The sequence below is a fragment of the Argopecten irradians genome, chromosome 5, assembly GCF_041381155.1.
Source record: "Argopecten irradians isolate NY chromosome 5, Ai_NY, whole genome shotgun sequence".
In the NCBI taxonomy this organism is placed as follows: Eukaryota; Metazoa; Mollusca; class Bivalvia; order Pectinida; family Pectinidae; genus Argopecten; species Argopecten irradians.
Genome location: NC_091138.1, coordinates 31,727,803 through 31,752,449, shown reverse-complemented (window position 1 = coordinate 31,752,449; position 24,647 = coordinate 31,727,803). Strand labels below are relative to the sequence as shown.

The window sequence follows — 24,647 nt, the reverse complement described above, 5'->3', positions numbered from 1 at the left end:
CAATATAACTGTGATGTATGTCATTAATTGTAATACAATATTATGTTGTGTTGTTTTAGGGTTATAACTTTACCAATATAACTTTGTTGTATGTCATTACTTGTTATACCAGTATCATGTTGGGTTGTTGTTGGATTATAGACAGTACTAATATAAATATGTCATATGTTATTGTTTGTGATCACAGTATTTGACACATGTCATAGTAGTATTACTGATGGTATCATTGTAACCATATTTGTTGTGTAAGTCTGTGATACTAATCTTTGACACATGTCATTACAGGGTTATTGATGGTATAAATGTTACCATGTCTGACGAACACATGTGGCTGGTGCCATTTACTGACGGGAACAACCACACCTTATCAATAGACTTTGGTCAGACCGTGTTAGTAGCTGGACTGAGGGTGTGGAACTACAACAAGAGTCCAGAGGATACCTACCGTGGGGTCAGTATGTCAGGATGCACAGGTTCTCTTATACACAGGTTCTGTTACATTCAGGTTCTGCTACATACAGATTACATACAGGTTTTGTTTCACACAGATTCTACTACATACAGGTTCTATTACATACATGTTTAGTTACCTACATGTATATATATACAAGCAGGTTCAAGGTTTGATTTTTTAATTTGCTGAATTGTCATGTTGTACAGTCTAACCTGTCTTTAAAGACCACCCAAGGAACAAAGAAAAATGGTCTTTTATATAAAGTGGTCATATTGTATTGAAATTCCTCCATTGGGGCCCTAAGAAAGTGGTATTATTAAGTAGGTTATCTGTATTCAGAGGTGATTGTTTAAACAGGTTTTACAGTATATCCATCCCTCACTTTGGTTTTCAGGCTAAGACTGTCCATGTAACAATAGATGGTAAGAAGATATCCCCAAGGGAGGGCTACCTCATACGCAAGGGACCAGGGGTGTGTCACTTTGACTTTGCCCAAGAGATCAGTTTTGCTCCTCAGGAGAAGCCAGCACCAGTACCCAGTCAGCCCAAGGGAGGTTATGGGGGACCACGGTGAGTTTCCTACAACTTTATGGTCTGAAGACATGCTTGGACTTGTCAAGTCATCCAAGGGCACTACCCTAGTAATGTGCTCCCTCCTGGGCTGACAAAATTGATCTATAAATAAAAACTATTAAAAAAATTTAAAAAAAAATTTGTATGGCTAGAAAGCATTGCAAAATAAGTTTGTTCTTTAGAGAGATTTCTATGAGATCCTTTATAAAAGTAATTCAAACTGATTTGGGAACTTGTTTGGATGAAGTGAAACATAACTTGCACTGCTTGTATATTGAGATAAAATTCTGCTAAGGTGAGTTTGTATTATTGTTCCTGGTGTTGTAGGTCGTCTGTCAGTGAGGATGACTCGGAATACGAAGCTGTACAGATGCCATGTGGATGTATCCTTTCTTCATCTTGATTTTCAACTCTTTCATTCAGTTTATGAACAAAAAGGGAATACATTGGATAATGTTATTATTAATATATTATTTGGACAGATTTATGTTATTTGCCTTGTGGCTGTCTGTTCAGTGATTAGTTAATGTTTATTGATTAAAATCCTGTCTATTCTTTATTGGGTTTTTCGAACAAAAGATATTACATTGTTCTTTTGTAAATTTTCTTCACACAGATATTACACATTTTAATTGACAAGCCTCAGGTATTACTACATGATGCGACTCGTAGAATATCTGTATCCTTCTTATCCATAAATGAAAGACTTCTATTACACACCTTGACTCGTATATCAGTTATATACCAGTTACAGTTGATGTCCACTTGGGGTGACCCCTACTACATTGGACTAAATGGTATAGAGTTTTATGACGCCGCATTAAACCAGATCCAGCTCACTGAGACAAGTAAGTCAATTTGAAATAATGGTTTACAGTCAAAAATCCTGATAAATAGGACCAGTTTCTATGTTAAAATCCTACTCTATCTGTGATTAAACTGTTCTGATAATTTGGATTTCAGAGACACAATCCCATGTTTCAATAATACTTATTTTGTATACTATGACTATATCCAGTTTCAAGGTTTCAATAATAGTAAACTGATATTTCTGTAAGCTATATAAAATTTTCATTGTCAATTCCATTTGCCTAATGTCTGGGTTTTTTTCTCAATGTTTCAGACATTTCTGCTTATCCTGACAGTGTGAATGTGCTCAATGACAAAACTAACGATGCGAGAACACCAGACAAACTTATTGATGGCGTCCATGATACAACTGATGGCAGCCACATGTGGCTAGCTCCAGTACTGCCATCCATGGTAAGTGTAGCTTAATCACTACAACCTTCTTCATACATTACTCAGACAGTATTGATAGAAACAAGATGATGTAACAAAGATCTTATATTGTCTGCTTTTGTACTTATCTATATAATGTGTTTATAAGTGAACAGAGAGTATTATCTCCCTTTATTTGTGTAACTGTTGAGTTATAGTCTTTTTATTTGTTTGTAGAGTTATCCCCCTTTGGGTCACTGTTAAGTTCCCTTTATCTTTAAGCTATTGAGTTACCTCTATTTATCGGTGCTTAACTGATGAGTTATCTCCCTTTATTCATAAACCTGCTGATCATGAATTATCTCCCTTCATCTGTGTGTAACTGTTAAGAGTGTTTCTCTTTTATCAGTGTCAGGTGATCTCATTGTAATTTTGAGTTAACTATATTTAGTCACAGTAATACTTGTGGTAGACATATACAAAGTATATTACTATAGCATCAACTCCCTTCAGATAACAATGTATAACTGTAGAGTTATCTCCCTTAGTCAATGATAGAGTTGTTTCCCTTTGTTCATCTTGGATAAATCCCCAAAATCTTTTTTTTTTAGGTAAATAGAGTGTATGTGATATTTGACCAGCCAACCACAGTATCTATGATAAAGATCTGGAACTACAGCAAGACTCCACAGAGAGGTGCTAAAGACCTAGCGGTAAGTTAATCATAGTAGATATAGTGAGGTTTTGTTAGGAAAGGTTAAAACCTTAAAATGCCTCAAGATTCTCAAAATTTCAGATACTGTTTACTACAACCACAACGACCTACTTTTCATAAAAAAATCCAACACCAAAAATTGATTGCTGCAAAAATGCAGCTGATGCAGCCATTCACAAATTCTGACATAACATCATTTTCCCTGAAGTCACATTATTGTTTCCGTCATGTCATACTTGATTTCCTGCCCGGCACAGTAAACAAAAATCACTCCATGTTATATAACACTAGTGATATATGCAAAAATATTACACAGATGAAGTCTGTGAACAAGAGATCAAAGAAAGTAAAGCATTCCTTCAAAGTATAAGTATTGATACTGTTTCAAAAATCTTCATCTTCTAAATAAAAATGGTTAAATTTTATGAACAGTTATTGGTGGACGACCTTCTGGTGTATAATGGCATGTTACACATGGTCACAACAGCTGCCCGAGGAATTCTGCCAAATATGGAAGGACCCCAAAGACATCACACCATCGTGTTCACACAGAATAAGGAAATCCTACAACGGGAAAAACACACCATCATTAGGTAACAAGTTATTGTCATGGAATTAACTCATTCACCCCTAAAAACACATATAGGCTCTTCTAAATCAAAGACTAGACCAGTCCATTATGTAATATCAGGGGTAAATGAGTTAATTACAACGTTGATAAACTTTTCCTTCATTAAAGTAAGGACAATCCAGTTGGTTAATATATTATAATTCAATCTTGCTTGTAACATGCATTTTCATTGGCTTAAAAATTTATGTTATTATCTCATAATGTAACAATTTATAATGTTGTTTGTAATGCTGTCTCTGAATGGCTGAAACAATGGCACAATGATTTTATAGAAAACAAATTAAATAGTCCCTCAAGAAATTTGGAATTTCGCAGGTTTAGATAGAATTTTAAGGATTAATTCACAGTTTCTTTAAAGTAAATGTTGATTTTTTTTGTTACTTCCCCATAATATAAAAACAAAATCTATTCAAGTTAATCCTTTAATTAATGTTTAAAATGAATTTATAAAATCTTGTTACAGTAACCAAGCAGTGGACCAGGATATACAACTGACCAATGACAAGATGGTGGTCAGTCATTATAATGATCCTAAGAAAGCTCAGGCAGGCAAACCTGTCAATCAAGGTGAGCATAATGTTTGCCCTGGGTATAATATTTGATGTACTGGCCATACTCAGACAAAATATGTAGTTAACTTATTGCATCCTTTGGTATATTTTGGTAATATTGTTGTACAAAAGACTCAGTAGGTTATGGTGGTAATCATCAAAACTTTACCCCTTAATATTCTTAATATGTGTGGTGTTTAACTGTTTCAGAGTTGAGACCAAAAACCAGTGTGGCTGGACAGGGCAAGAAGAGACGCTGATGATAGGCTAACTTAGGAGGGAGAAAGGCCAGCCTTGAAGGGATAAAATATCTTGTTTATAAAGCAGATATTTTCTGGACATGGAAAGAGACAACGCTTATCATAGGCTAGTCTTTTGAAGGAGAGAATGACCTGTTACCATAGCAGATGAAGTTCTCACAAAAATGGCTACAATAAGATGCCATCTAAAGGTCCCACAAAAAGACCACATAAGGGTCCATAATCAGGACCCTTTATACTGTTTATTAAAAGGGCCAGATAGTGGTACCTGTGAAGGACTCAACTAAGCAGACAGTTAAAGTACCTTTGGGCCCCGATATAAGGGACCAACTGTACGGAAAACTGATATCTGTCTGGCTGTTTGTGATATGAACGAGTATAAATGCAAGTGATGCTGCTCGTTGTTGATATCATACAGTTGGTAATTTTTGTGTGGATAATATTTACACAATTTTTTGCGGGATGATGTCCCAAAGATTTAAACTTACAAAAAATAAGAAATGCCTGTATTATAAATTCTAATAAGTGAAAACTTCACTTTCTCTAATTAAGGCAATTTCGTGAAAATATTTACTCGCAAAAGTAATCCTCTGTTATGTATTCCAGTGGATGGTGCTCTCTGTTCTATTGTTGTCCATTACTTAAGTATTCTTGTGATAAACTTTAATACGTCCAATATCCTTGCCTGGAGTCGAAACAACGACAAATGATTTTATTTCAGCCAGTTTCTGACCCTGTTTTAAACATTTATTTGTGAAGATATTTCAGGCAGAATTACTTCCTCCGTATTTACTTGCCATGATGGTGATGTAGAAGTTTATTATATCAATCTGTAATACTTAACATTATATGTAGTTTATTAGTTATATACACAATTAAATCCTCACAGTTAACACTGAAGTTAGGAATGTTGACCTCCGTCCATGTTTACACACGTCTCTGTCATCTTGGTTCTGTGATATTTTTGAGAGATTGTTTATTATCACTTATTTATTGCTCACTAAATGTAAAGTGTTTATGTGTACTGACTCAGGTAAAATGAGTTATTATTTATGGCGAAAAAATGCTTTCAAACTTGTATGTATGAATGTAAGTTAGCTCCATTTTTACTTTTAGTCCTTCTGCTAAAACTGAATGTTGATTAAGAGAAACTTTTACAAGAATTAAATGTTTGAATTGATTGACTTTTCATTATTATGCAATGGCTCTAAATGAAAATGATTGCAAGTTATTATGAGTTGTAACATTGAGGCTCTGGAAGGGTGAGTTGTGAGTTATTGAGATTTGAAACATTTAGACCCTTGAGGAGTGGGTTATGAATTATTGCAAGTTGTAACATTGTGGCTCACGAGGAGTTGAATGTGAGTTATTGTGAGTTGTAACATAGAGGCGCTGGAAGAATGGATTGTAATTGATTCTTATCTGTGTAACTTGAGAGGAGTTGTATATGGTACTTTAACAAGTAGAATAGTTTTAAATGTAAGTTATGAATGATTAAAAAATGACAGATTTTGACTATCTATAACAAAGAGTTTATACTAGATAAAACATTTCTTTCCAAGAATCAGAATTAAATGTATTATAATGTCTGGTCAAAACCACATCCCTAGTATTTCACTCTTTGTTTGATGTATATATTTTAATCATGTCACAATATTGTTAATCATTAGTTATAATATTTTTGTGATGGTATGCCGTTCTACAAAATCAGCATTTTATCTTGTTTTATTGATTCAATAAGTTATAAACCACCCCTTAATTATTGTTTCTTTTACAGACTTTCGTGATAATTAGTGCTGTATAGTGTTGGTACGTGTAAGCTATTGTTTGACGGGTTGTTGATTATATATACATTCCACGTTACACTGGTTTCAGATATCCATTTTGTGCTATACATATCAGAAATACTAGGCTCTAAACAATGGATAAAAAAGCATATGAGCCCGGAAATAATTCATAAAATATTTTTACATAAAGTTCTATGATCTTGTTGTCAAAACGTGCATGTCATAATGAAAATATAGCTCTCCCAAAAGTTGCTGTTTGACACCATTAAAAAGTGTCTGATCTCCATTGTTAATTTTTGTTAGATAGTTAAGTTAAAAGCTTTAAGTAGAATTTATTTAGAAAAGTTTGGGTACTAGCGAGTATAAAGTCAAAAAATTCAAATCCCAAATTAATTTCATTCTGCTATATACATATATGTACATGATACTACATGGTATCCAAAAAGACATACTGATCTAAATGTAATATTATGTACTAGATTAAAGTGCATTGTTATCTCATTGACTTACCTGTATTTACCTGCAACTTGTGTAAAATAATTTTTGCAGCAAAATATGTGTTAATTGCTGTGCTTACAACATGCAACAAATACAATTAGCAGTTGGCAGTTAGCTAACTTGTGTAAAATAATTTTTGCAGCAAAATATGTGTTAATTGCTGTGCTTACAACATGCAACAAATACAATTAGCATAACCATATTGCAGTGTAAAATGTCTAAGATTATTTACGGTAGTCAAATCTGAATTTGTTATCTACTTAGGAAACAATTACTAGGTTACAGGTATTACTGTCACCTAGTAAAACCTTACTGTCAATTACTCTGATATCTGGTGTTTGTTACATAATCAAAGATCTGATGCTTTGGTGCAAAGGAACTTCCAGTTATTAAACAATAAATGAATAATGTTATACAATATGTCTGTTATTGTTATCTTTGCCCAATGTTTCTCTGCGCTCATACCTCATCGCTATACAAACTTCTCTCTCCAGACTTGGAATATAATATGGAATGCATATTTTTGTTCACTACTGTACGTATTTGACCCAAAAAGTGCCTGGTAGGGTGGTTGAGAAATTGAACAAGATATCCAAGAGGGATCTTGGCACCCACCAAAGAATGATCTATGTATGACAATTGAAAGAAAGATCTTTTCTCTGCTTTTCAAACCTGAACTATCAAAATCCAAAATGGCAGTCAGTCGGCCATCTTGTTGACCAATCGGTCCCAAAATGCAATATGCACAACTAGGGCTCTAGGGGAATCTAGTCCATTTTAGTTTATTTGGAACAACCGGTTCGACCATTTGTTAAAAGTCATTATTTCAAGTATAAATCCTGACGGACCTGCAGTTTTTATTACAGGTCTGTGAGGGCTTTGTCAAGGCTCTTCTGAAAACAATATAAAATCACCAGGTCTGTCTTTAATTCATAAGCGTACAACTTGGTCCAACCAATCAAACCGTATATAAAAACGACCCTACATATCAAAATTTGAGAAAGATCCCTTGTGTACTTTCTGAGAAATAACGGTAACAAACTTTAACTATCAAAATCAAAGATGACTGCCTGGCGGCCATTTTGTTGACTGATCGTTACCAAAATGCAATATGCTCAACTAGGGCCCTAGAGAAACCTAAGAGAAACCTACACATCAAATTTGAGCAAAATCCCATTAGTACTTTCTGAGAAATAGCGATAAGAAATAGCGATAACAAGAATTGTTAACGGACGAACGGACCATGGAAGGACGTCGATTTGAATAACCCACCAGTTGATGATGGCAGGCTAAAAATGAAGGGGCGATTATAATAGGACCATATTTGGGCTAACATTTCACAAAATTATTGTACAGAACAAGTCATTAATTAATTTACGAAAGAAATCAAATAGAGAAACCTACATGGTCTTCAAAGTTTTAGTCTATCTTTAAGTTAATGTCGACCCAAAATGGGGGAGGGGTGCTTATAAATGAATGGGGGCGCTTATTGGGTCCAATATCTAGTTAGCCAAAAAAGGTTTGGCATGGTATTGTGTCCATCATTTGAACAGCTTTTCCTCGACCAAAAGACTATATTGGGTATGTAGCATTCTCAAATGAACGACTTTGACCTTTGTATATGGTCACCGGTGTTAAATTGGATAAAATCCTTCAAAACTTCTCAGTAACCAAGAAGTCATGACACTTTTACATAGTACATTTGTATTGTGATTGTACCATGCTTGGATGAAGGAAAACCTTAGCCTAGGCCGTTTTTGTTTATACAGTTTGACTGGTTAGACCTTAATCCAATAATATTAGACGTCGGTATCAAGAAAACTTCTGATGTGCAATACAGACGACGTAATGATCAAATGTGTCTCGTCATGCTATGCCTCTAACATTGTTGGAGTAGTTAGATCTAGTCCTTCATTTATTAAAGAAGGATCAGGTATATTGTTTTCAGATGAGCCTTGACAAAGCCCTCATAGGCCTGTATCAAACTTTGCAGGTCTGTGAGGAATTAACCTTAAAATTCATTTTACAAATGGTCCAAACAATCTAACTGTGTAATGAAAACGGTCATATTTTATTCAAATCAATGATCTTGACCTTCATTCAAGGTCCCAAAAGTCAGTTTAGACAAAATTCAGCCATTTTTTGGGCAATAACGAAAATACTTCAATATCAAATATATTAAGTATAGGAAGGATGCTGTACAATCATTTTTTTAGTAAAGTTTATGTAATTAATGGACTTTGTCAAGGATAAAATCTCTGCAAAACTTTTTCGAATTCCCAATTCACAAGCCCTATACATTATCAGGAGCCCTGGGGTGCCCAGATATTTACTGGAATAGCCCTAAACATTAGAACCCTCGAGTACAAGTATGTATGTACAATATACTAGATATTTATCTTGAATAATCAGAACGAAAACAAATTTTTGAGTTGTAATTCAAAGATGCCTTTTATTAATATTTATAATAACACAAGATCGCCATCACTGAATCTTGACAACATCCACAAATCAATGTTCAAAAGTCTACTACACACATTCTGTCTTTCCTATTTATCCATGATACGACATGCGAAGAATCCTTTCTCCTGTTGTGCGTCCCATTGTTCGGTCTGAAATAAAAGAAGACGTTTGTGTTACTCGTGTATAGTTTACATGATGTTCCAACTTTGCTATATACCTTCATATCATTATGAAAATATATGATATTTGACATCAAAAATATGTATCCTCTTGTATCCATTATTATTATTTAATGAATCTTCAGAAGAGGAGGATAGTTACGCTAACAATGATAGAGCAAGCAATCAAGATTGATGTTTTACATGCGATGCTTTTAATATCAGCATTTTGAAGATGCTCCACCGCCGACAGAGCATAAACGATATTCATATAATTCAATATATATGCCTAATTAATACAAAAAATAATATAAAATAATTTATTTTGCTTTTGATGCATGCACAATCAGTACATCATGTACTTCATTCCATATAGGACATACATGTAGTGCCATGGAATTTTTTCGGATGCAATTAATCATTTTTCATATTCTTATATTGAAGTAAAATGGGAATCTCAAACTTTTAAATGGTGGTAATGGTGTAAAGCGAAAGTAACTTTTGTAACTGAAGAAAATAAATAATTTATCTGCTCCTATTTCGATAGAGAAAAATTACCATTTGTCAGCAAAGGAGCATCTTTAACCATATTACATGAACTTGCGGGTCTTTTACATGTGAATCATGACATATTAATTAGTCTCAAATGATACAAACATACATGTTTACTGTAACAAATTATTGTACCATGAGTACAGAAAGAGTTTAAATATGGATGACCTTTTGTTTGGCTACAACTTACATTTTGGTTTACTAACAAGCATCTAGGTTTGTTACAATTTTTAAGCGCCCTGGGCACTAATTACGGCCAATATGGTACTCTAAATAACTCTCTAATACATTACATACAGCTCTATGACTGTACTCACCCATTCAGTGGGGCAAAGGGTTGAGTAACCCATTTTGAAGTACATGCACCCGTCATAATCCTCTCCCATTTTCCTTACACATCGGTGGTAATCTACGTAGTACTGCCAGCACATCCTAAAAATAACCAGTTTATAATTAGATAGTGGACACCAGCAAACAGTGTAGGATTTTTATTGAACAGCTGTCGGTTGCCTCATACAGGAGAAATAAGTAACACTCACAGAGGTGAACAACTTGTGGTAGAATTCTTACTATTGGAACACGGACTCAAAAGAGGTAGAGGCCAGAGGGCTAAAAGAATGATGTCAGAAAATCTAGCCATCTTAACATGATAACTCAGAGGGTCAGTCAGACAATCTACCCACTTGGACATTGTCACCTGGGAGTAGGGGGACAGGGGTGAGAAGCAAAGAATAAAATATCTCTCGGTGTGACCAAGAGAATGAAGGCAAGTGATGACAAAGTATTGTGAGTATAACACCCTGTCTATAACACCTTGTTTATAATACCCGTTGCATAACAAAATTATACTGTATATATTATGGGCTGGTTTGCTGACCTCTCCCGTTATTAACTTACTTGTTCATGTTCTGGTTGGGGAATCTGGCATCATACCGTGGGGTGTACTGCAGCTGACGAATTTTAACTGAAATAATTACAACAGTTTCATATAAATGTTAAAGATTAGCCATTAAAACAAGACAATTTCAAGCAACAAAATGGTTATATTTGTTCTTGTCAAAGTCTGTTTGCTCACAGGTATTTTTTTCTTAGACACTACATATTATAGATAGATATAACAGTATATTTACCTAGTACATGGATGTATAATATCTAATCTACAATAGAACCAAAGCCTGTGATCTGGTGTCACTTTTCTTTCCGCATGCATACATTACTTTGGCTTTTAATATATGAAGACAGAAGTACATATCAAATTACATTAAAATGATAATACAAAGATTTAATTTCTATACAAATATAAGTGTATTGTAAGTTTTTACCGTCTGGCTTTGAAATTTTTTCTACATCAGTCATTTTGAAATGGGATTTGATCTGAAAATTGAAGAGAAATATGTTAGCACTGTTTGTACACATACTTGTTAAATATTCCATAATTAATTAATTATATGTGCCCACCCTATTCTCATTGAATTTCCATGTGACTTGCATATATGCATGCCCTTATAGAAATATTTGTATCGCCACTTACTTTTGCTAATACAAATTGTAGATCTTGTATCACATTTTCAGACGATCTGGTCCTATTTAGCCTCCCAAACAAAATATTTCTGTAAAACTCGCATTAATTTAGTCTTTTTCCTTTAAAAAATTTACATTTGCATCTGGCCATATATATGTTACTTTCAAGATTCATACCTAGTATACTAGTCCTTAAAACAGTTCAGAAGTATAATGAGTAAATGACAGCAACGAAAACTCACAGTAATATTTGCACTTATTAAACATCATTCAATGCGACTTTAAGCTAAAGTCCGATGCCCATGACTAGTAATGAACTTTAGATCAAATTCCAGAGTAAGCTTAAACAATGTATCAATTATCATTAACCAATTAATGTATGTTTATTGTTCCTGACTTTGTGAACACAAAATTAACCGCTTCACATAACAGAAAATGATGGAACTACTCAGAGTAAAAACTGGAAAATAGCCATAATCTCTTTGATCAATTTAGAATTGAAGGTGCTTCTTTTCAATCATGCATTTAAAATGCTTAAAACAGCCCCAGCATCACGATTGCATGACGATTGACAGCTTGCAATTGTCTTGTTTGCATTGAGATTCGCAATCGTTAGTATTAATGTTACACAGGCTATACATTAATTTCATATATTAAACATATGCTGTTCACTTTTATCTCATCTACAAACAATCCACTGTCCCCATTAGATGATCAGCAAGTCTGTATCAGATCAGTCCATTCTAATCGACATTGTTTATGTTTTCTCTGTCCAAAATTCCCCCATCTAAATCACTGTCGTTTGTGCGGTTAACTTCAAAGAACTTGAATGGGAAGCCATAAAACATTTATGTTACCATGACATACCTTCCCCTCAACAGCTGACTGCTTTGCCTTACAGATTACAGAACCTAATTGGATTAAAATTAATGTGTTTATTTGCCTGGGTAGTGTCATACCTACAATCAATGAAGTGTCAGATATCGTTAAGGTCCAGTGAAAAGGTAATTGACAGACAACTAATTAACTGTACATGTGCTTAGCGGACAAGTGTTATCTCTGGTTCTGCCAGGGTGAAAGTGGCTCCATATGGGGTTTTGATAGATGGGCTTTCAAAATCGGGAGATTATTATCGATACGATCGGGAAACAGGAAATGACTGAAAGAGGAAGTAAAAGAAGCAGATGAAAGGTTGAAATTCAACGAAAAGTACTAATATAAAATGTATCCCTTTCATCAAAAACGGGCCATAAAACATGGCTCTTCACAATTTATTTCAAAGAATGCAGCAAGCGACAGCAATATTTTGTTGGGTTAGCTTCATGCATGTCGTCATCCAACTCCCAGACGTGTCAGGTTACAGACTCTGTTGTATCATTAAAATAGTTCCCAAATTGGTACTTTATGAATTAAACTGTGTTTTATCAGTATCCTTCAATGTTTTTCTATTGATTTATTACTCGTGTCATTGATTATTGGAAATGATTACGTGACCCTAGTTAGAATTGTAAATACACGGACGAAAAGCGGACGTATTCCATTGCAACCACTTCCATCCAATCCGCAGCGCAATTATAACAAATATTTTCTTTTCATACGAATGCAAAATACATACTGTTACATGGTAGTAGTAGAAATACTAAACTGATTTTAAATAAACATGTCTCTTGGTAGTCGTGATCAATTTGATGCATGAAAATCCAAGGGCAATGGAGGGTCATTAGAAAGGGGTTCGATATTTTCGCTCAAAACAAATATTTTCCTTCATGTAAACGTGGTTATTGACAATCATACACATATCTTAGACTTCTCCAGTTTTCTTATATGTGAATTCAGTGTGAACCAGCTAGAAAGAAAGCAAACACTGCTGCATGAACCTACCAACGGGTCTAGAAAAAATGGCAACCGGAACCGGATCTCTACTGTACATATAAATATTACTTCACTTGAGTAGACAAATACGTAAGCGAACCATGTCGCGAGTGACAGGGAAAACGCTTCTTTTTCACCATTTTGCAAGATTAATATTTGTATTTCTGCAATATCAATAGATAGAATACTGTTACCATTGCTGAATTTTATGACAATAAAAACGAAATTTCTATTATTACTGATACAGTAAAGCCGCGAACACGAAAATGATGCTGAAATAATTTGATAAAGAAAAAAATATGTCCTAGCAGTGTTAGGTAGAAATGAAGAGAAAGTTGAACAATAACAATAATATAACTTAGCACTTAAAATAAGCAATCAATCGTGAAATAAGTATTCATAAAGTGTAATTGTATACACTGTAGCAAACCATGTTTTCACCCCGTTCCCGATTGATTCTTATCTTCATCTCTCACTTCACTAGTCCTCGCCGTTCAAGTCTCCCGTGGTGGTTGATCTTCTTTAAGTTGCGACGCGGTAGTATACGAATAGGATCTATGGTATCAAGCTTAACAAAACTAAAACAAAACAAAAAACATATGGGATAAATGGATGGAGGACTTCATAAAAGAGACCAAAAATATCTGAAGATACGAAGCAATGTGTTGTGAAGATAGGAATGGACACTTGTCACGCGTACGTCTGGGGTTTTTGTTATCTAACATTTAAATGACCTCCCGGATACTCTTAACTCCAAGGTTATATGTTATATGTACGTGTACCTATTCCCAAATGACACGAAAAGTATTCAAAATAATTGTTCGCACGGAATAAAAAGATAAAAACATTATACAGGAATATCTCCTTATGAACTACTACTATTAACCATCATCCTGGAAAATGTGTCCACTTGTACTTAATGTGTAGTAGGGCTATCCACTGTTAAAAGATTGCACATACCACCCTGCTCAGCTCTAAAGAAATCTGAAGTGGAACAAATATCTTAGGAGTTATCGAATTTAAGACCATTATTTTTAATTCTTGATTAAAAAATAAAGAGAAAATACGATGATGGCGAAGAAGGGCAGCAGAGCATATCGACGAGAGAAATAAAAATATACCAAGAAAGACTACAGTGTCCTAGGGGCAATTACCAACATTAGGATTCAGGAGACAAGGTGGACATAATTTTATGATACATGTAGATATTTGCGTGATAATCCAGATGACCTAACAAAGTATATCATGTAAACAATAAAGATCAATAAAGTTATAAGTCCACTTTTACTAGTTGTTGTACATTGCGTGTGTCCAAGGTAGCTGGAATAGGACACGAAAATTGAAACACAATATACATGTCTCATGCGTGCGAACGCAAATTGCTTGTTAGAATCAGAGATTTAAATACTATTTAAATCTCTGTTAGAATACAATGCAATAATTTTCACTATTTCATTAGACCACCATTGAGTATACTATTTTTTAATTATATTCGTTCGCAGTCCCTTAAGTTAAACATATGTACATCCTTGATTTCCGTAAAAGATGTCATAAAAGAAGATCATAGAAGTACGTGGCCCGACGAAAAAGGATTCGGTACAGATACTTGACTTACCTCTGTCGAAATATATCTTCATTATATGTTCTGCTAACGAAGCAGGACTAGTCTAACAGGTAAGTTTATATGTGTTTTAAAGATGACAGCAATGATTGATAATATCGGTAACATGATTTGAAGCAACAAGAGAGTAGGATTTATTTGCTGACATTAACGCGTATTGCTTCTGCATGCCCAGGTCTCGTCACTCTTGTCACCAGTGTCATTATTTTCAACTCGACAACTCTCTACTGTGGCAGCAACACAAAAACGTTGTCAAAAAATGTCATGCACGTCATATTTTGAATCATAAAGGGAGAAGTGAAATTGGTCTCTAAAAGTGTTAATTTATTTTGGGCTTAATGCAGTTGTCTACCTCTGGGACAATGTGAAGTTCATAATTATGTATAAGAGTTATTCCCCTTTGTCTGTTTATGTGACTTTAACACAGGGGCTCGATGTGTTCACATATGATGTAGGCTATATAAAATATTTTAATTATAGGCCTAGAACAAAAGTAACATAACAATTGTGGCTGTTTATATTAGTGTCATGATCATTTGTTAATTTACCGACGTAAGTAATGCAATAATCAACATCAAGCTTGTCCATTTCTTTGACAATTGACTGTGTTACTCTTGCATGTAAGCACACTGATGCAAATTTTATAACAATATTGAGGATGAAACCCACTTCATTTTTAAATGTTCCTTTAACTCTGCATTGAGAATAATTTTCTTAAATAAAGATGTAATTAACCTGAACCATCATCTAACAGATTTTGAAAATTTGATACGACTCTTGTGTTCTAATGATCTATAACTTCTACTGCAGTACAGGATTTAGGCCTCTTTGTTAAAAAGTCCTTTGAACTGAGGAAAGCTGGCTTGATAAATGTTTAAGTTGTTGTTTTAATCTACTGTGTGTTATGTATGTTTTGCTATTGATCTTTTGTATGGATGTAAGAAAGCAATAAAGTTGAGTTATTATCTACCAGAGTTACTTCCCTTCATTTCACTCTGTCAGTACTAATCAAGCGAAACAAAGGGAAGTAACTCTGATAGATCAGAATGGGTGAGTAAGGTGTAAATCTCATAATTACGCAATAAACTGTTACCAGATTGGACATACAGTTGATATGAAGCCCATCCGGAAGGAAGATAAATAGAATGGCGTCCGTTAGTTATATTTCCATTACGATCATTCAAATTCAAAACTATGCACGTATATCCTTTGAATTTCCCGCTTGCGCTAGTGTTGACGTCACCAAGTTTAATAAACGGAACAGCCATAGCATCAGATTCTGAATATAGTTCAACACAAAACGTTTTAAAACAAGCGAACAAATGAAAATTATGCAATGATATTTTTTAATACATGCTATTTTGTCAACACGATAATACTATTAGATTTCATAGACCGCACAATTTTAAAACCACTTTTTAAATTATTTGACCGTTATGTATAGGCGTAAGTATACACTGCATACATTGTCAGTGACGCGGCGGAAACGTTAAATATTCATACGTTTGACCAGATTGGAGTTCATAGCGTGATATTGCCCATCTGGTTTAACATAGATCAAACGGGAAACTGAAAGTAGAACGGAAATATACTGTTATGTACATACTGGTACATTAATGTACTACAGTTTGTCAGAATCTTGAGATCAATATAAAATGTCATTGCTATTAAACTTGTTATAGGGCATGTCAAAACACTTGAATTTAATTAAATTATGAAGTAATGACCCTCTTCATATTTTGTAGATTAGCTTTGAAGTACATTGGCCTGTATAAGTGACTGTGGTATCAGGAGACTTACATCCCAGTGAGACAGCAGATATGGCGGCATCTCTGCGACAGAGTATGCTGGCCTATGGCTCACAGTCTATGGCTTTCTCACTAATATCTACATCCTTTAACTTTTACTATGTAAAAGTATTTCTGGACATTTACCATATTGATCAAATGTGGTTCAATCTCGCACAAGTTCTCTTCTTAGTATGGAATGCCATAAATGATCCACTGTTTGCCTACCTTCAGGAGTCCACCAGTAATCGATTCACTCGGACACGAAGAGAGAGCATTTTGTACTCAGCACCCTTCTTCGCTCTGTCTTTTATTGTTCCCTGGTTCTCGTGGGGGACCAATCCAATAATGGTTGGTCTTCATCTGATTTTCACACTGTTTTTCTGGGACACCATGCTGACATTTGTAGGCTTGGCAGCCTCTGCACTCTTCACCGAAATATCACAGGATCCGGATCACAGGTTGAAGTTAGTCCGGATTGGAAGTATAGGATGCTTAATGGGAGCATCTAGTGTATCCATACTGGAGTTTTTCTCCGGCAGCTTAAAAAACTTCTCTGGATTTCAAGTTGCGTCCATTTTTATAGGTCTGGCCAGTTACATGTTATTTAGGTATACTGGTACACATGGTCACACTCAGTACGACCTTGAGAAAATGAGCTCAGGTAAGGAGACTAATATAACACATGATAAAAGCATACAGAACTCTTCATACCTAAGTCTAACGTGGCAAATCCTCAAAGACAGAAATTTTCTCTCTTTTGTGGTAATGAACTTTTTCCAGATCTTTCACACAACGTTTATGGCCAATTTTATGAAAGTGATAGGTGATGAACTGGTACAGTTACACGATATAGAAGGATTTCCATGGTTACGGAGCTTCTTCTATGGCAGCAGTAGGTTCCTACCAATGGTAAGATGGTCATAAAGAAATCAGTCAAATGTATTGTATGTACAATCACAAATTCTACTCCTTAGGCTAAACAAAAAAATATGTCTGTTTAGGGTTACCCGACCGACCCTAAATTTTTTTTTTTCACTTTTCTACGGAAAAAAAATATTAAAAGTCGTGTTTTCGATCACAGGCTCTGGTTCCAGCCAAAAAAAAAAAAAAAAAAAATGCAAACCTACCGACCCTATTTATTTTTGCCAATGCAACCCTAAACAGACATATTATTTTTTTAGGCCTTATGGCCATTTTGCCTTTTTCTTTTCGCTTCATTTTGGTGATAAGATTGTTGTAAATGTGTAAGCTTTGTTTGCAAACAAAATTTCTTTCATACCCAGATAAAATAAAAAATAAAAAATAAAAAATAACGACATTACTGCTTAAACCACTGGATCATTTTTCTTTTTTCATTCTTTTCTTCCTTAGATACTCATTATTACCACGACTCCATTGATTGGGAAGGTCGGATACTACAACACAATCAAGCTGAGCTTTCTGTGGAAGATCTCCGGCGGAGTAGTGATGTATATGATCGGACGGAACCATCCAATTCTTCTCATGCTCTATATGGCACTAGATAGGTATCAGCGAATTTGGAATTTATATGCTGTGTATTGTACTGTTGTACATAGTATAAGCTTATATTGTAATTAGTTACTAATGAGAGAAAGTAAAATTTGTAGCTGATGCTGAGTCCTGTTCAATATACAACTTGCTGTTTGGTTTTACATGTGTGAATTATAAAATCGGGCTACTGCAGAGCTAGAAAATCCAAAGTAAAACATATTGCTGCTGATACTGTAAACCATTCTTTTTTTTTTCATGCGATTTTATTTTTGCGAACTTTACTATAAAAAATTCATAAAAAATTTATCTCTGAAAAAGCAATTCCAAAACTTACATGAAAAGGTAATTCTAAAAAAGAATCATTCCGCAAAATCCCAGCAAACTTGTTTTGATATGTATAATGCAAATCTTAGTAGGCACGATAGCAAAAGCTGGTTTACAGTATATAAAAGGGTCGCAATAAATAGACTAGTGTCATTGATATAAATCCTAGTATTTCGTGAAATACATTTCTACTGAGACTCAAATTTCATTTGACTATAAATGTGTTGTTTGTGCATTGATTAGAATGAGTTGTTTTGTTTTCCAGCTGTTTTGCCAATGCCATGTTTTCAATGTTCAACATGCCTCTGTCAGACATCGTAGACACAGACATGCAAAAATATCACAGGAGGTAAGATGTGAAACAATTATCAGAAACAAAAAAAAAGTTATTTATAATTTTATTTTACTTTTGATGTATGGGATTTTACTGTTCTTTATATAAACTGTTAGAAAAAGTTTGACTTTGAAATGAATTTGAGTTTGGGTATTGCATGCAACCCTGTCTATAAATATACAGACTGTTGAAAAAGTTTGACTGCAGAATTAATTTGAGTTTGGGTGTTGCATTCAAACCTGTCTATAAAGACCATCCAACAGTCACAGATATAAAGGGTCTTCATAGCCAAGTAGTTGATACACACAAGTCCAACTGTTGAAATTGGCCATTTGAGTCCCTAGGAATGGTTGGATTTGGCAGGTGGTTATAATATTAAGAAAGGTTTTACTGCAATTGCTCCCCAAACCCTATTCCCATCAGATTTGGTTGAATTTTTAAAGAAAATGTGCAACTAAAGAAGATAATTATATATCAAAGAACTATGCAGCTTGTCTGACTGTACATATATCTGTTACAGCCACCCGATATCTTCCTTGGTGTATGGGAACAATGCTTTAGTCACCAAACCTGCCATCTCCCTATCACCGATGATGACGGTAGCTATCCTCAACCACTTCGGCTACCAACAACTGGGTAAAAACACCCTAACTGTACCTCAGGTTGGCTCGCTCCACGACACCATGTTCTTACTGCTGTGTGTCCAGCCAGTGGTCATCGGGACCTTACAACTGATCACCTGGTCATTTTACTCTATACGGGACAGGAAAACTAGCCAGGTCACTAAAGTCTTCCCCGCTCCAAACGATCAAATTGCAAACGCATGATTTTAATGTCTGTGTTAACATTAATTTGTTCCTGTATAAAATAAATAACATTTATTTCCATTATTAAAAATTGCATTCACTTTCTGATGTAACAGCCACAATTTGGTTCTACCTCAAGGTATATTTTAGGACGTAGGAAATTAAAATATATGTAATTATAAGTTAAGTATATGTAAGACCTCAAATCATTGTCTCAAAATAATCATTCTGATTAATCGAAATCCCATCGTAGTGAAACTACTTTTAGGTAATGGTATAATTATTAAAATAATTATGTGGTTCAATGATAATTAGAAATTAATAAATTCTCAGACCTTAGGCTTCAATAAAAGGGTATGTGTTGGTAGGTTAGGTTGCATGACCTGACATCAAAATCATAGGTTTCAAGGATTTGTCTCAAGTTCAAGGTCATGTATCAACTTTCAACTCAATGTTGATATTTTATTTTAGCAACATTTAGCTTGCAACTTTGTTTTGAATTATAAATATCATCACAGATTTGTTATTTTTAGTGACATTAAAACTTAATGGGTAGAGAGAGAGATACATTCTGGTTTGATCAATCAGAATAAGGAAGGTTGTGAGAAGATACCGTATGGTACCATTAGTTTGTGTTTTGTGGGTTAAAATTAAAAAGTGTAGATGGGATAAAATTCTGTTATACACTTATTTCTTAACATAATTAAAATCTGGATACGCTGTCATTTTGACAGGTGTGTTATAGATTACGTAGTACATTAATGTATTCATGTATTTTAATGGTTTGTTAACTTTTAGGTCAAGTTCCATCAAAAGAGACTCTAAGTTTGGAAAGACTAATATGGACCTGCACAGGCACCGTTAAACTGTGATTTTGATGTAACAGATGGTATAAATTTTCTCATTCACTTTTTAATGACTTTTTTTGTGTGCATATTTCCTGTGTTCCTAATATTCTTGAAGTTGTCAAATTAATCACTAAAAATGTTGGGCTGTATACACTAGTTTTTTATGTAGCAATAATTTGTAGTTTTAAGTTTATTTTATTTTCATATATTTACATCTACATGTACATTGTGCCATAATACAGATTTTATAAAGGGAGGTTACTTCTGTTATAAGTAGAATTGTGTTCTTTTCAACATAATTTGTCTTCAAAATTATTTTATCTAATGATGTCGTTGTCATTTGAATATTGTTTGTACTAGATATTATCTTAGAATGTAATTATGTTAGTGGTTAAATTTTGTTATACATTTATTTTGATGATTTAGTTAGTGACAATTTTTTTTTTTTTTTTTCTATTGTCGTTCACTCTATTCTGGTGTCTCTTGTGCTTATTCATCCTCACATGATCTGAGCTGTAACACTACCAGTCACTGTAAGATAAAAAACGTGTCACTTCACCATTAATTTAGGTACACATGTAAAAGATATGGGTTACTGTGACCTAAATTTGCATGCAGTTTGGGACTACAATATGCTAACAAGTCTTCTTTTATTTCTACATTTGTAGTTTACTTTTTGTTACAGTTAATTATTGGGGACCAAATCTTTACTTGCAGTGTTTGTACATGTGTTGATTTATTCAAACATGATCCAGTGACACTGCACATACTGTATTTGACAAGTATCCCCAAGTCCACTTAAATTACCTTCATTCAAGGTCACAGGGGTCAAATAGGCTAAAATCTTTAAATGACTTCTTGAGAATAATTAGGAGGCCTAGAGACCCGATATATGGAACCTATTTCTTACCCTGCATGTCCATCAATAGGAAGGAGACAATGTAAGATTATTCGTTCTTTACATGTATCACATTTGTAAATACTGTATGTATGTAAAGATCTAGACCAAAAACTACTTACCTTTTTATTTTTATCGGGAGATATAACTTAATGAGGAATACACTGTGATATTGAAGCCTATTGTAGAATATATACAACATAAGCAGTGAATATACATTCAATATTTTGTAAAGTTATGCTTTATAATTGTACTGAAGTTCTTAACACAATGTCGTGCTGAACTGGTTTTTTATTAGAAAATATTATTGTGATGATAATATTATTTTTGAAATGCATTATCTTTTCATTTGTTAAAACACACAGGGACTTCGCACGAATTTCCAACCAGTGGTCAGTATATACATGTACCAGTACAATCAATGTATACGTATCATGCAACCTAATATATTGACAGTAGGTTGAACATTTGTGCAAAGTCCCTGTGTTAATACATTAGATATAGTCCAGAGATTGTGATGGCCTACTACACCTAACATAAAATTCCAGGGACCATGATTTTTTTTCCTGTGTAATTGGATTATGAACAAAAGCTTGTTAAAAGCTGTTATATTTGTGGTATAAATATGGTTTTAAATAGCTGTTATTTGGGATGATTATGGTGATAATGGATCAACAGTCTAAATTGATCTTTGAATAATGGTCAGTAAATAATTATAATGATCATGAGTTTTGTTGCTGTTTATCAAAACTAGACATTGATAAAGGGTTGTTTTTTCCTCTAGATCTGGTAACTCTACCTCGATCAAACCTTGCCAGAGTTCATCTGAAAGTTATTTTCAACCCCTGCTTAGTTAACCAGAATACAGGGTGTTATATAATGACAGTGATAGTAACTCCTGGAATATTGAGGATGAGGCAGGCATATACATATGTAATACCGTATTTCATCGCAAATAAGACCCCTCCCGCAAATAAAACCCCCCACCTATTTTGACACATTTTCAGACTTAGGGGGGTGGTGTCTGCAAATAAGACCCCCACCTATTTTTCAGTTTACTGGATGATGGATTTGAGCAATGGAGTATAAAAATACACCAAAAATGACTTTTTATCGGAACTTCTTTTTGTTTGTTTTATCGGCATAGAAAAAATCACGTAGTAAACAACTGTTTGTGTGCTTGTTATTTTTTGTCATTTAATTAAAGTTAATTCACGGGTGATTTAATTTAATTATTAATAACTACGAATTATGGACAGTGCTCTAATTTAATTTGAGGTTATTTTCAACAAAATATGCCGATATATGTTTCCATGAACACTTCATATCGGCATGGTCAACATGTTTTAATGTTCGAAGGGCTTGTCATTTTTCACATGAATCGGCAAAGATATTCGTCATTGATGCAGATCGTTGTCCGCAAATAAGACCCCCCACCAATTTTGACCTTTATTTCTTCTCTGGGAGGGGGGGGGGTCTTATTTGCGGTGAAATATGGTATACCGGTATACCGGTAAGCTGAATGCTTTTCTGATTACTTCCTTTTGTTTCATCAGTATACAGTAAAACATGGTTATAACGAACCTCTGGGGACCAACAAAATCGCTTCTTTATAAGCATAGCTTGCTATATACATATTGCAGATATGTTATAATAACCTTGATGGGTACGAAAATCACTACATTATCGCCATGAATTCGTTGTAAGCATGTTCGTTATAAATGTGTTTTTTACTGTATTAGGGGTAGCTTGACAGACTAGTTAACAATGATACACATTTTTGGCCTTTAGTAACAAAGTTTTAAACAAATTTATAATCAATGTGTATTTTGAACCTATTTTTATTAACATATATTAATATATACTGTATATGTACATGTATACCTTGTATATACATATATGTTTATATATATATGTATGTAACTTTTGATTTTAACAACCCCCACCCCCAAAATGGGGAATAACGACAAAGAAGATCAAAATAGATCCAAATACTCATATATTGTTTGTTCCAGTGATTTAAGAAAAAAAAATGGTTTTTAGTTGTAATTCTATAGATATGTATGTAGGTCAATGAAGTACTGTATTTGACCCAATAAGTGTCCAAGGCGTTTAAAAAATTGAAAAAATGAAAAGGGCTTAATACACGAAAAATTGCAAACTTGTAGTTTTGATAGTTTTGGTCCTATGCCTAGTCAATTAAAATGAGACCTTAAAAAGGAGAGGGGCACTTATTGGGTCCAATATGGTAGTATGAATGTATGTTGCAGGATATATGTATATACTTGTACATGAAACATGAATATACTTGAGATACGTTTTATTGAAGTCATCCTCGATACTTCAGGGGTACTATCACTGAAGTCATATCCACCTCTGGACTATCTCATAGTAAAACTGGAGGCAGTTCAGGAGAAAAAACTGACCAATCACTGGTCTACAGAGACTTATTTTGAAGATTACAGAGAGAATGACACCCAACTTCAAAGCCACACATAGTACAGTCAACTACGTCAGAGTGTACCGGTTCACAATTCCTTTGAGGTAAATCAAACTTTTGATGTAAATCAAAGGATCAAATTAGCTGTGTCTTCTGTTGCCTCCAGTTTCACTATGAGATAGCTATAGTACCAGGGATGGATATAACGTCAGTAACCGCTCGAGTATCGAGGATTAAAGTGAGATTGAAAATAATTTTGCTAGACTTATATATGGTCATTGTTCCCTGCCATGGGCAACACTACGTCAGCGGTTTTCAACTGACTGGAAAATAAATGGTTATAATCTCTCTAACTGCGTTTGTTCATTTTTTTTGGGGGATGAGCGCTTGCAATAGTCCAGGGGTGTAGAGATTGTAAGTGATCGGAACCCCTGGAATATCGAGGATGCTGTGAGGAAGGCTCTGGGTTCCGTCCCCTAGCCGAGACACACCAATTTCAAAGTCTATAATGTGACCGGGTTAGATGTTTTCTGTGGTGTCTTCGTTATGGCATGCTTCAGCGGTTCCGATATACAAGAAGACACAAGTCACACAACACAATATTTACCATAGTTTGCCAAAACCCGCACCACACACTACATACACACATTAAGACACCATATACACGGGAGGCCGTCCGTCCTTATCACGACACTGGCTACAGTAGTGGAATAGCTTGAATTCTGTTTTATATAAAATGCACATGAGCTACCATACCAGCAGCATTTCATCACTGACTATCATAGTCAGCTGTACCCATTCAGTAGACTCGTCAACAC

The 24,647-nt window shown here is 34.4% G+C and overlaps 3 protein-coding genes across 5 annotated transcripts in view; 2 read left to right on the top strand and 1 right to left on the bottom strand.

Moving 5' to 3' along the window:
• LOC138323540 (katanin-interacting protein-like) overlaps nt 1–7,108 on the top strand; it is a 45,126-nt gene extending 38,018 nt beyond the window's left edge. For both annotated transcript variants that reach the window (XM_069268210.1, XM_069268209.1), the window contains 9 exons: nt 286–451; nt 849–1,024; nt 1,355–1,410; nt 1,765–1,875; nt 2,151–2,290; nt 2,860–2,961; nt 3,396–3,556; nt 4,058–4,161; nt 4,356–7,108. In XM_069268210.1, coding sequence (XP_069124311.1) covers nt 286–451; nt 849–1,024; nt 1,355–1,410; nt 1,765–1,875; nt 2,151–2,290; nt 2,860–2,961; nt 3,396–3,556; nt 4,058–4,161; nt 4,356–4,405 — 1,066 coding nt within the window. In that variant the 3' untranslated portion in view covers nt 4,406–7,108. The remainder of the gene's footprint in view (nt 1–285; nt 452–848; nt 1,025–1,354; nt 1,411–1,764; nt 1,876–2,150; nt 2,291–2,859; nt 2,962–3,395; nt 3,557–4,057; nt 4,162–4,355) is intronic.
• Nucleotides 7,109–9,114: 2,006 nt separating this feature from the next.
• LOC138323539 (uncharacterized) lies at nt 9,115–13,353 on the bottom strand. Its single transcript, XM_069268208.1, has 5 exons — nt 13,266–13,353; nt 11,186–11,237; nt 10,761–10,827; nt 10,181–10,295; nt 9,115–9,302 (listed from the first exon to the last, which is right to left on the bottom strand). The coding sequence occupies exons 2-5, from the start codon at nt 11,217–11,219 to the stop codon at nt 9,240–9,242; spliced, it is 279 nt and encodes a 92-aa protein (XP_069124309.1). The 5' UTR covers nt 11,220–11,237; nt 13,266–13,353; the 3' UTR covers nt 9,115–9,239.
• A 1,522-nt stretch (nt 13,354–14,875) lies between these two features.
• On the top strand, nt 14,876–24,177 carry LOC138323538 (transmembrane protein 180-like). 2 transcript variants are annotated; one of them, XM_069268207.1, is made up of 6 exons: nt 14,876–14,930; nt 16,623–17,576; nt 18,039–18,193; nt 18,769–18,852; nt 19,358–19,616; nt 20,442–24,177. In XM_069268207.1, exons 2-6 carry the CDS (start codon nt 16,698–16,700, stop codon nt 20,466–20,468), a joined length of 1,404 nt encoding a protein of 467 aa, XP_069124308.1. In that variant the 5' UTR covers nt 14,876–14,930; nt 16,623–16,697; the 3' UTR covers nt 20,469–24,177. The 2 variants fall into 2 exon arrangements, with proteins under 2 accessions (XP_069124308.1, XP_069124307.1); XM_069268206.1 differs by having other exon boundaries at nt 19,358–24,177.
• Nucleotides 24,178–24,647: the final 470 nt, after the last annotated feature.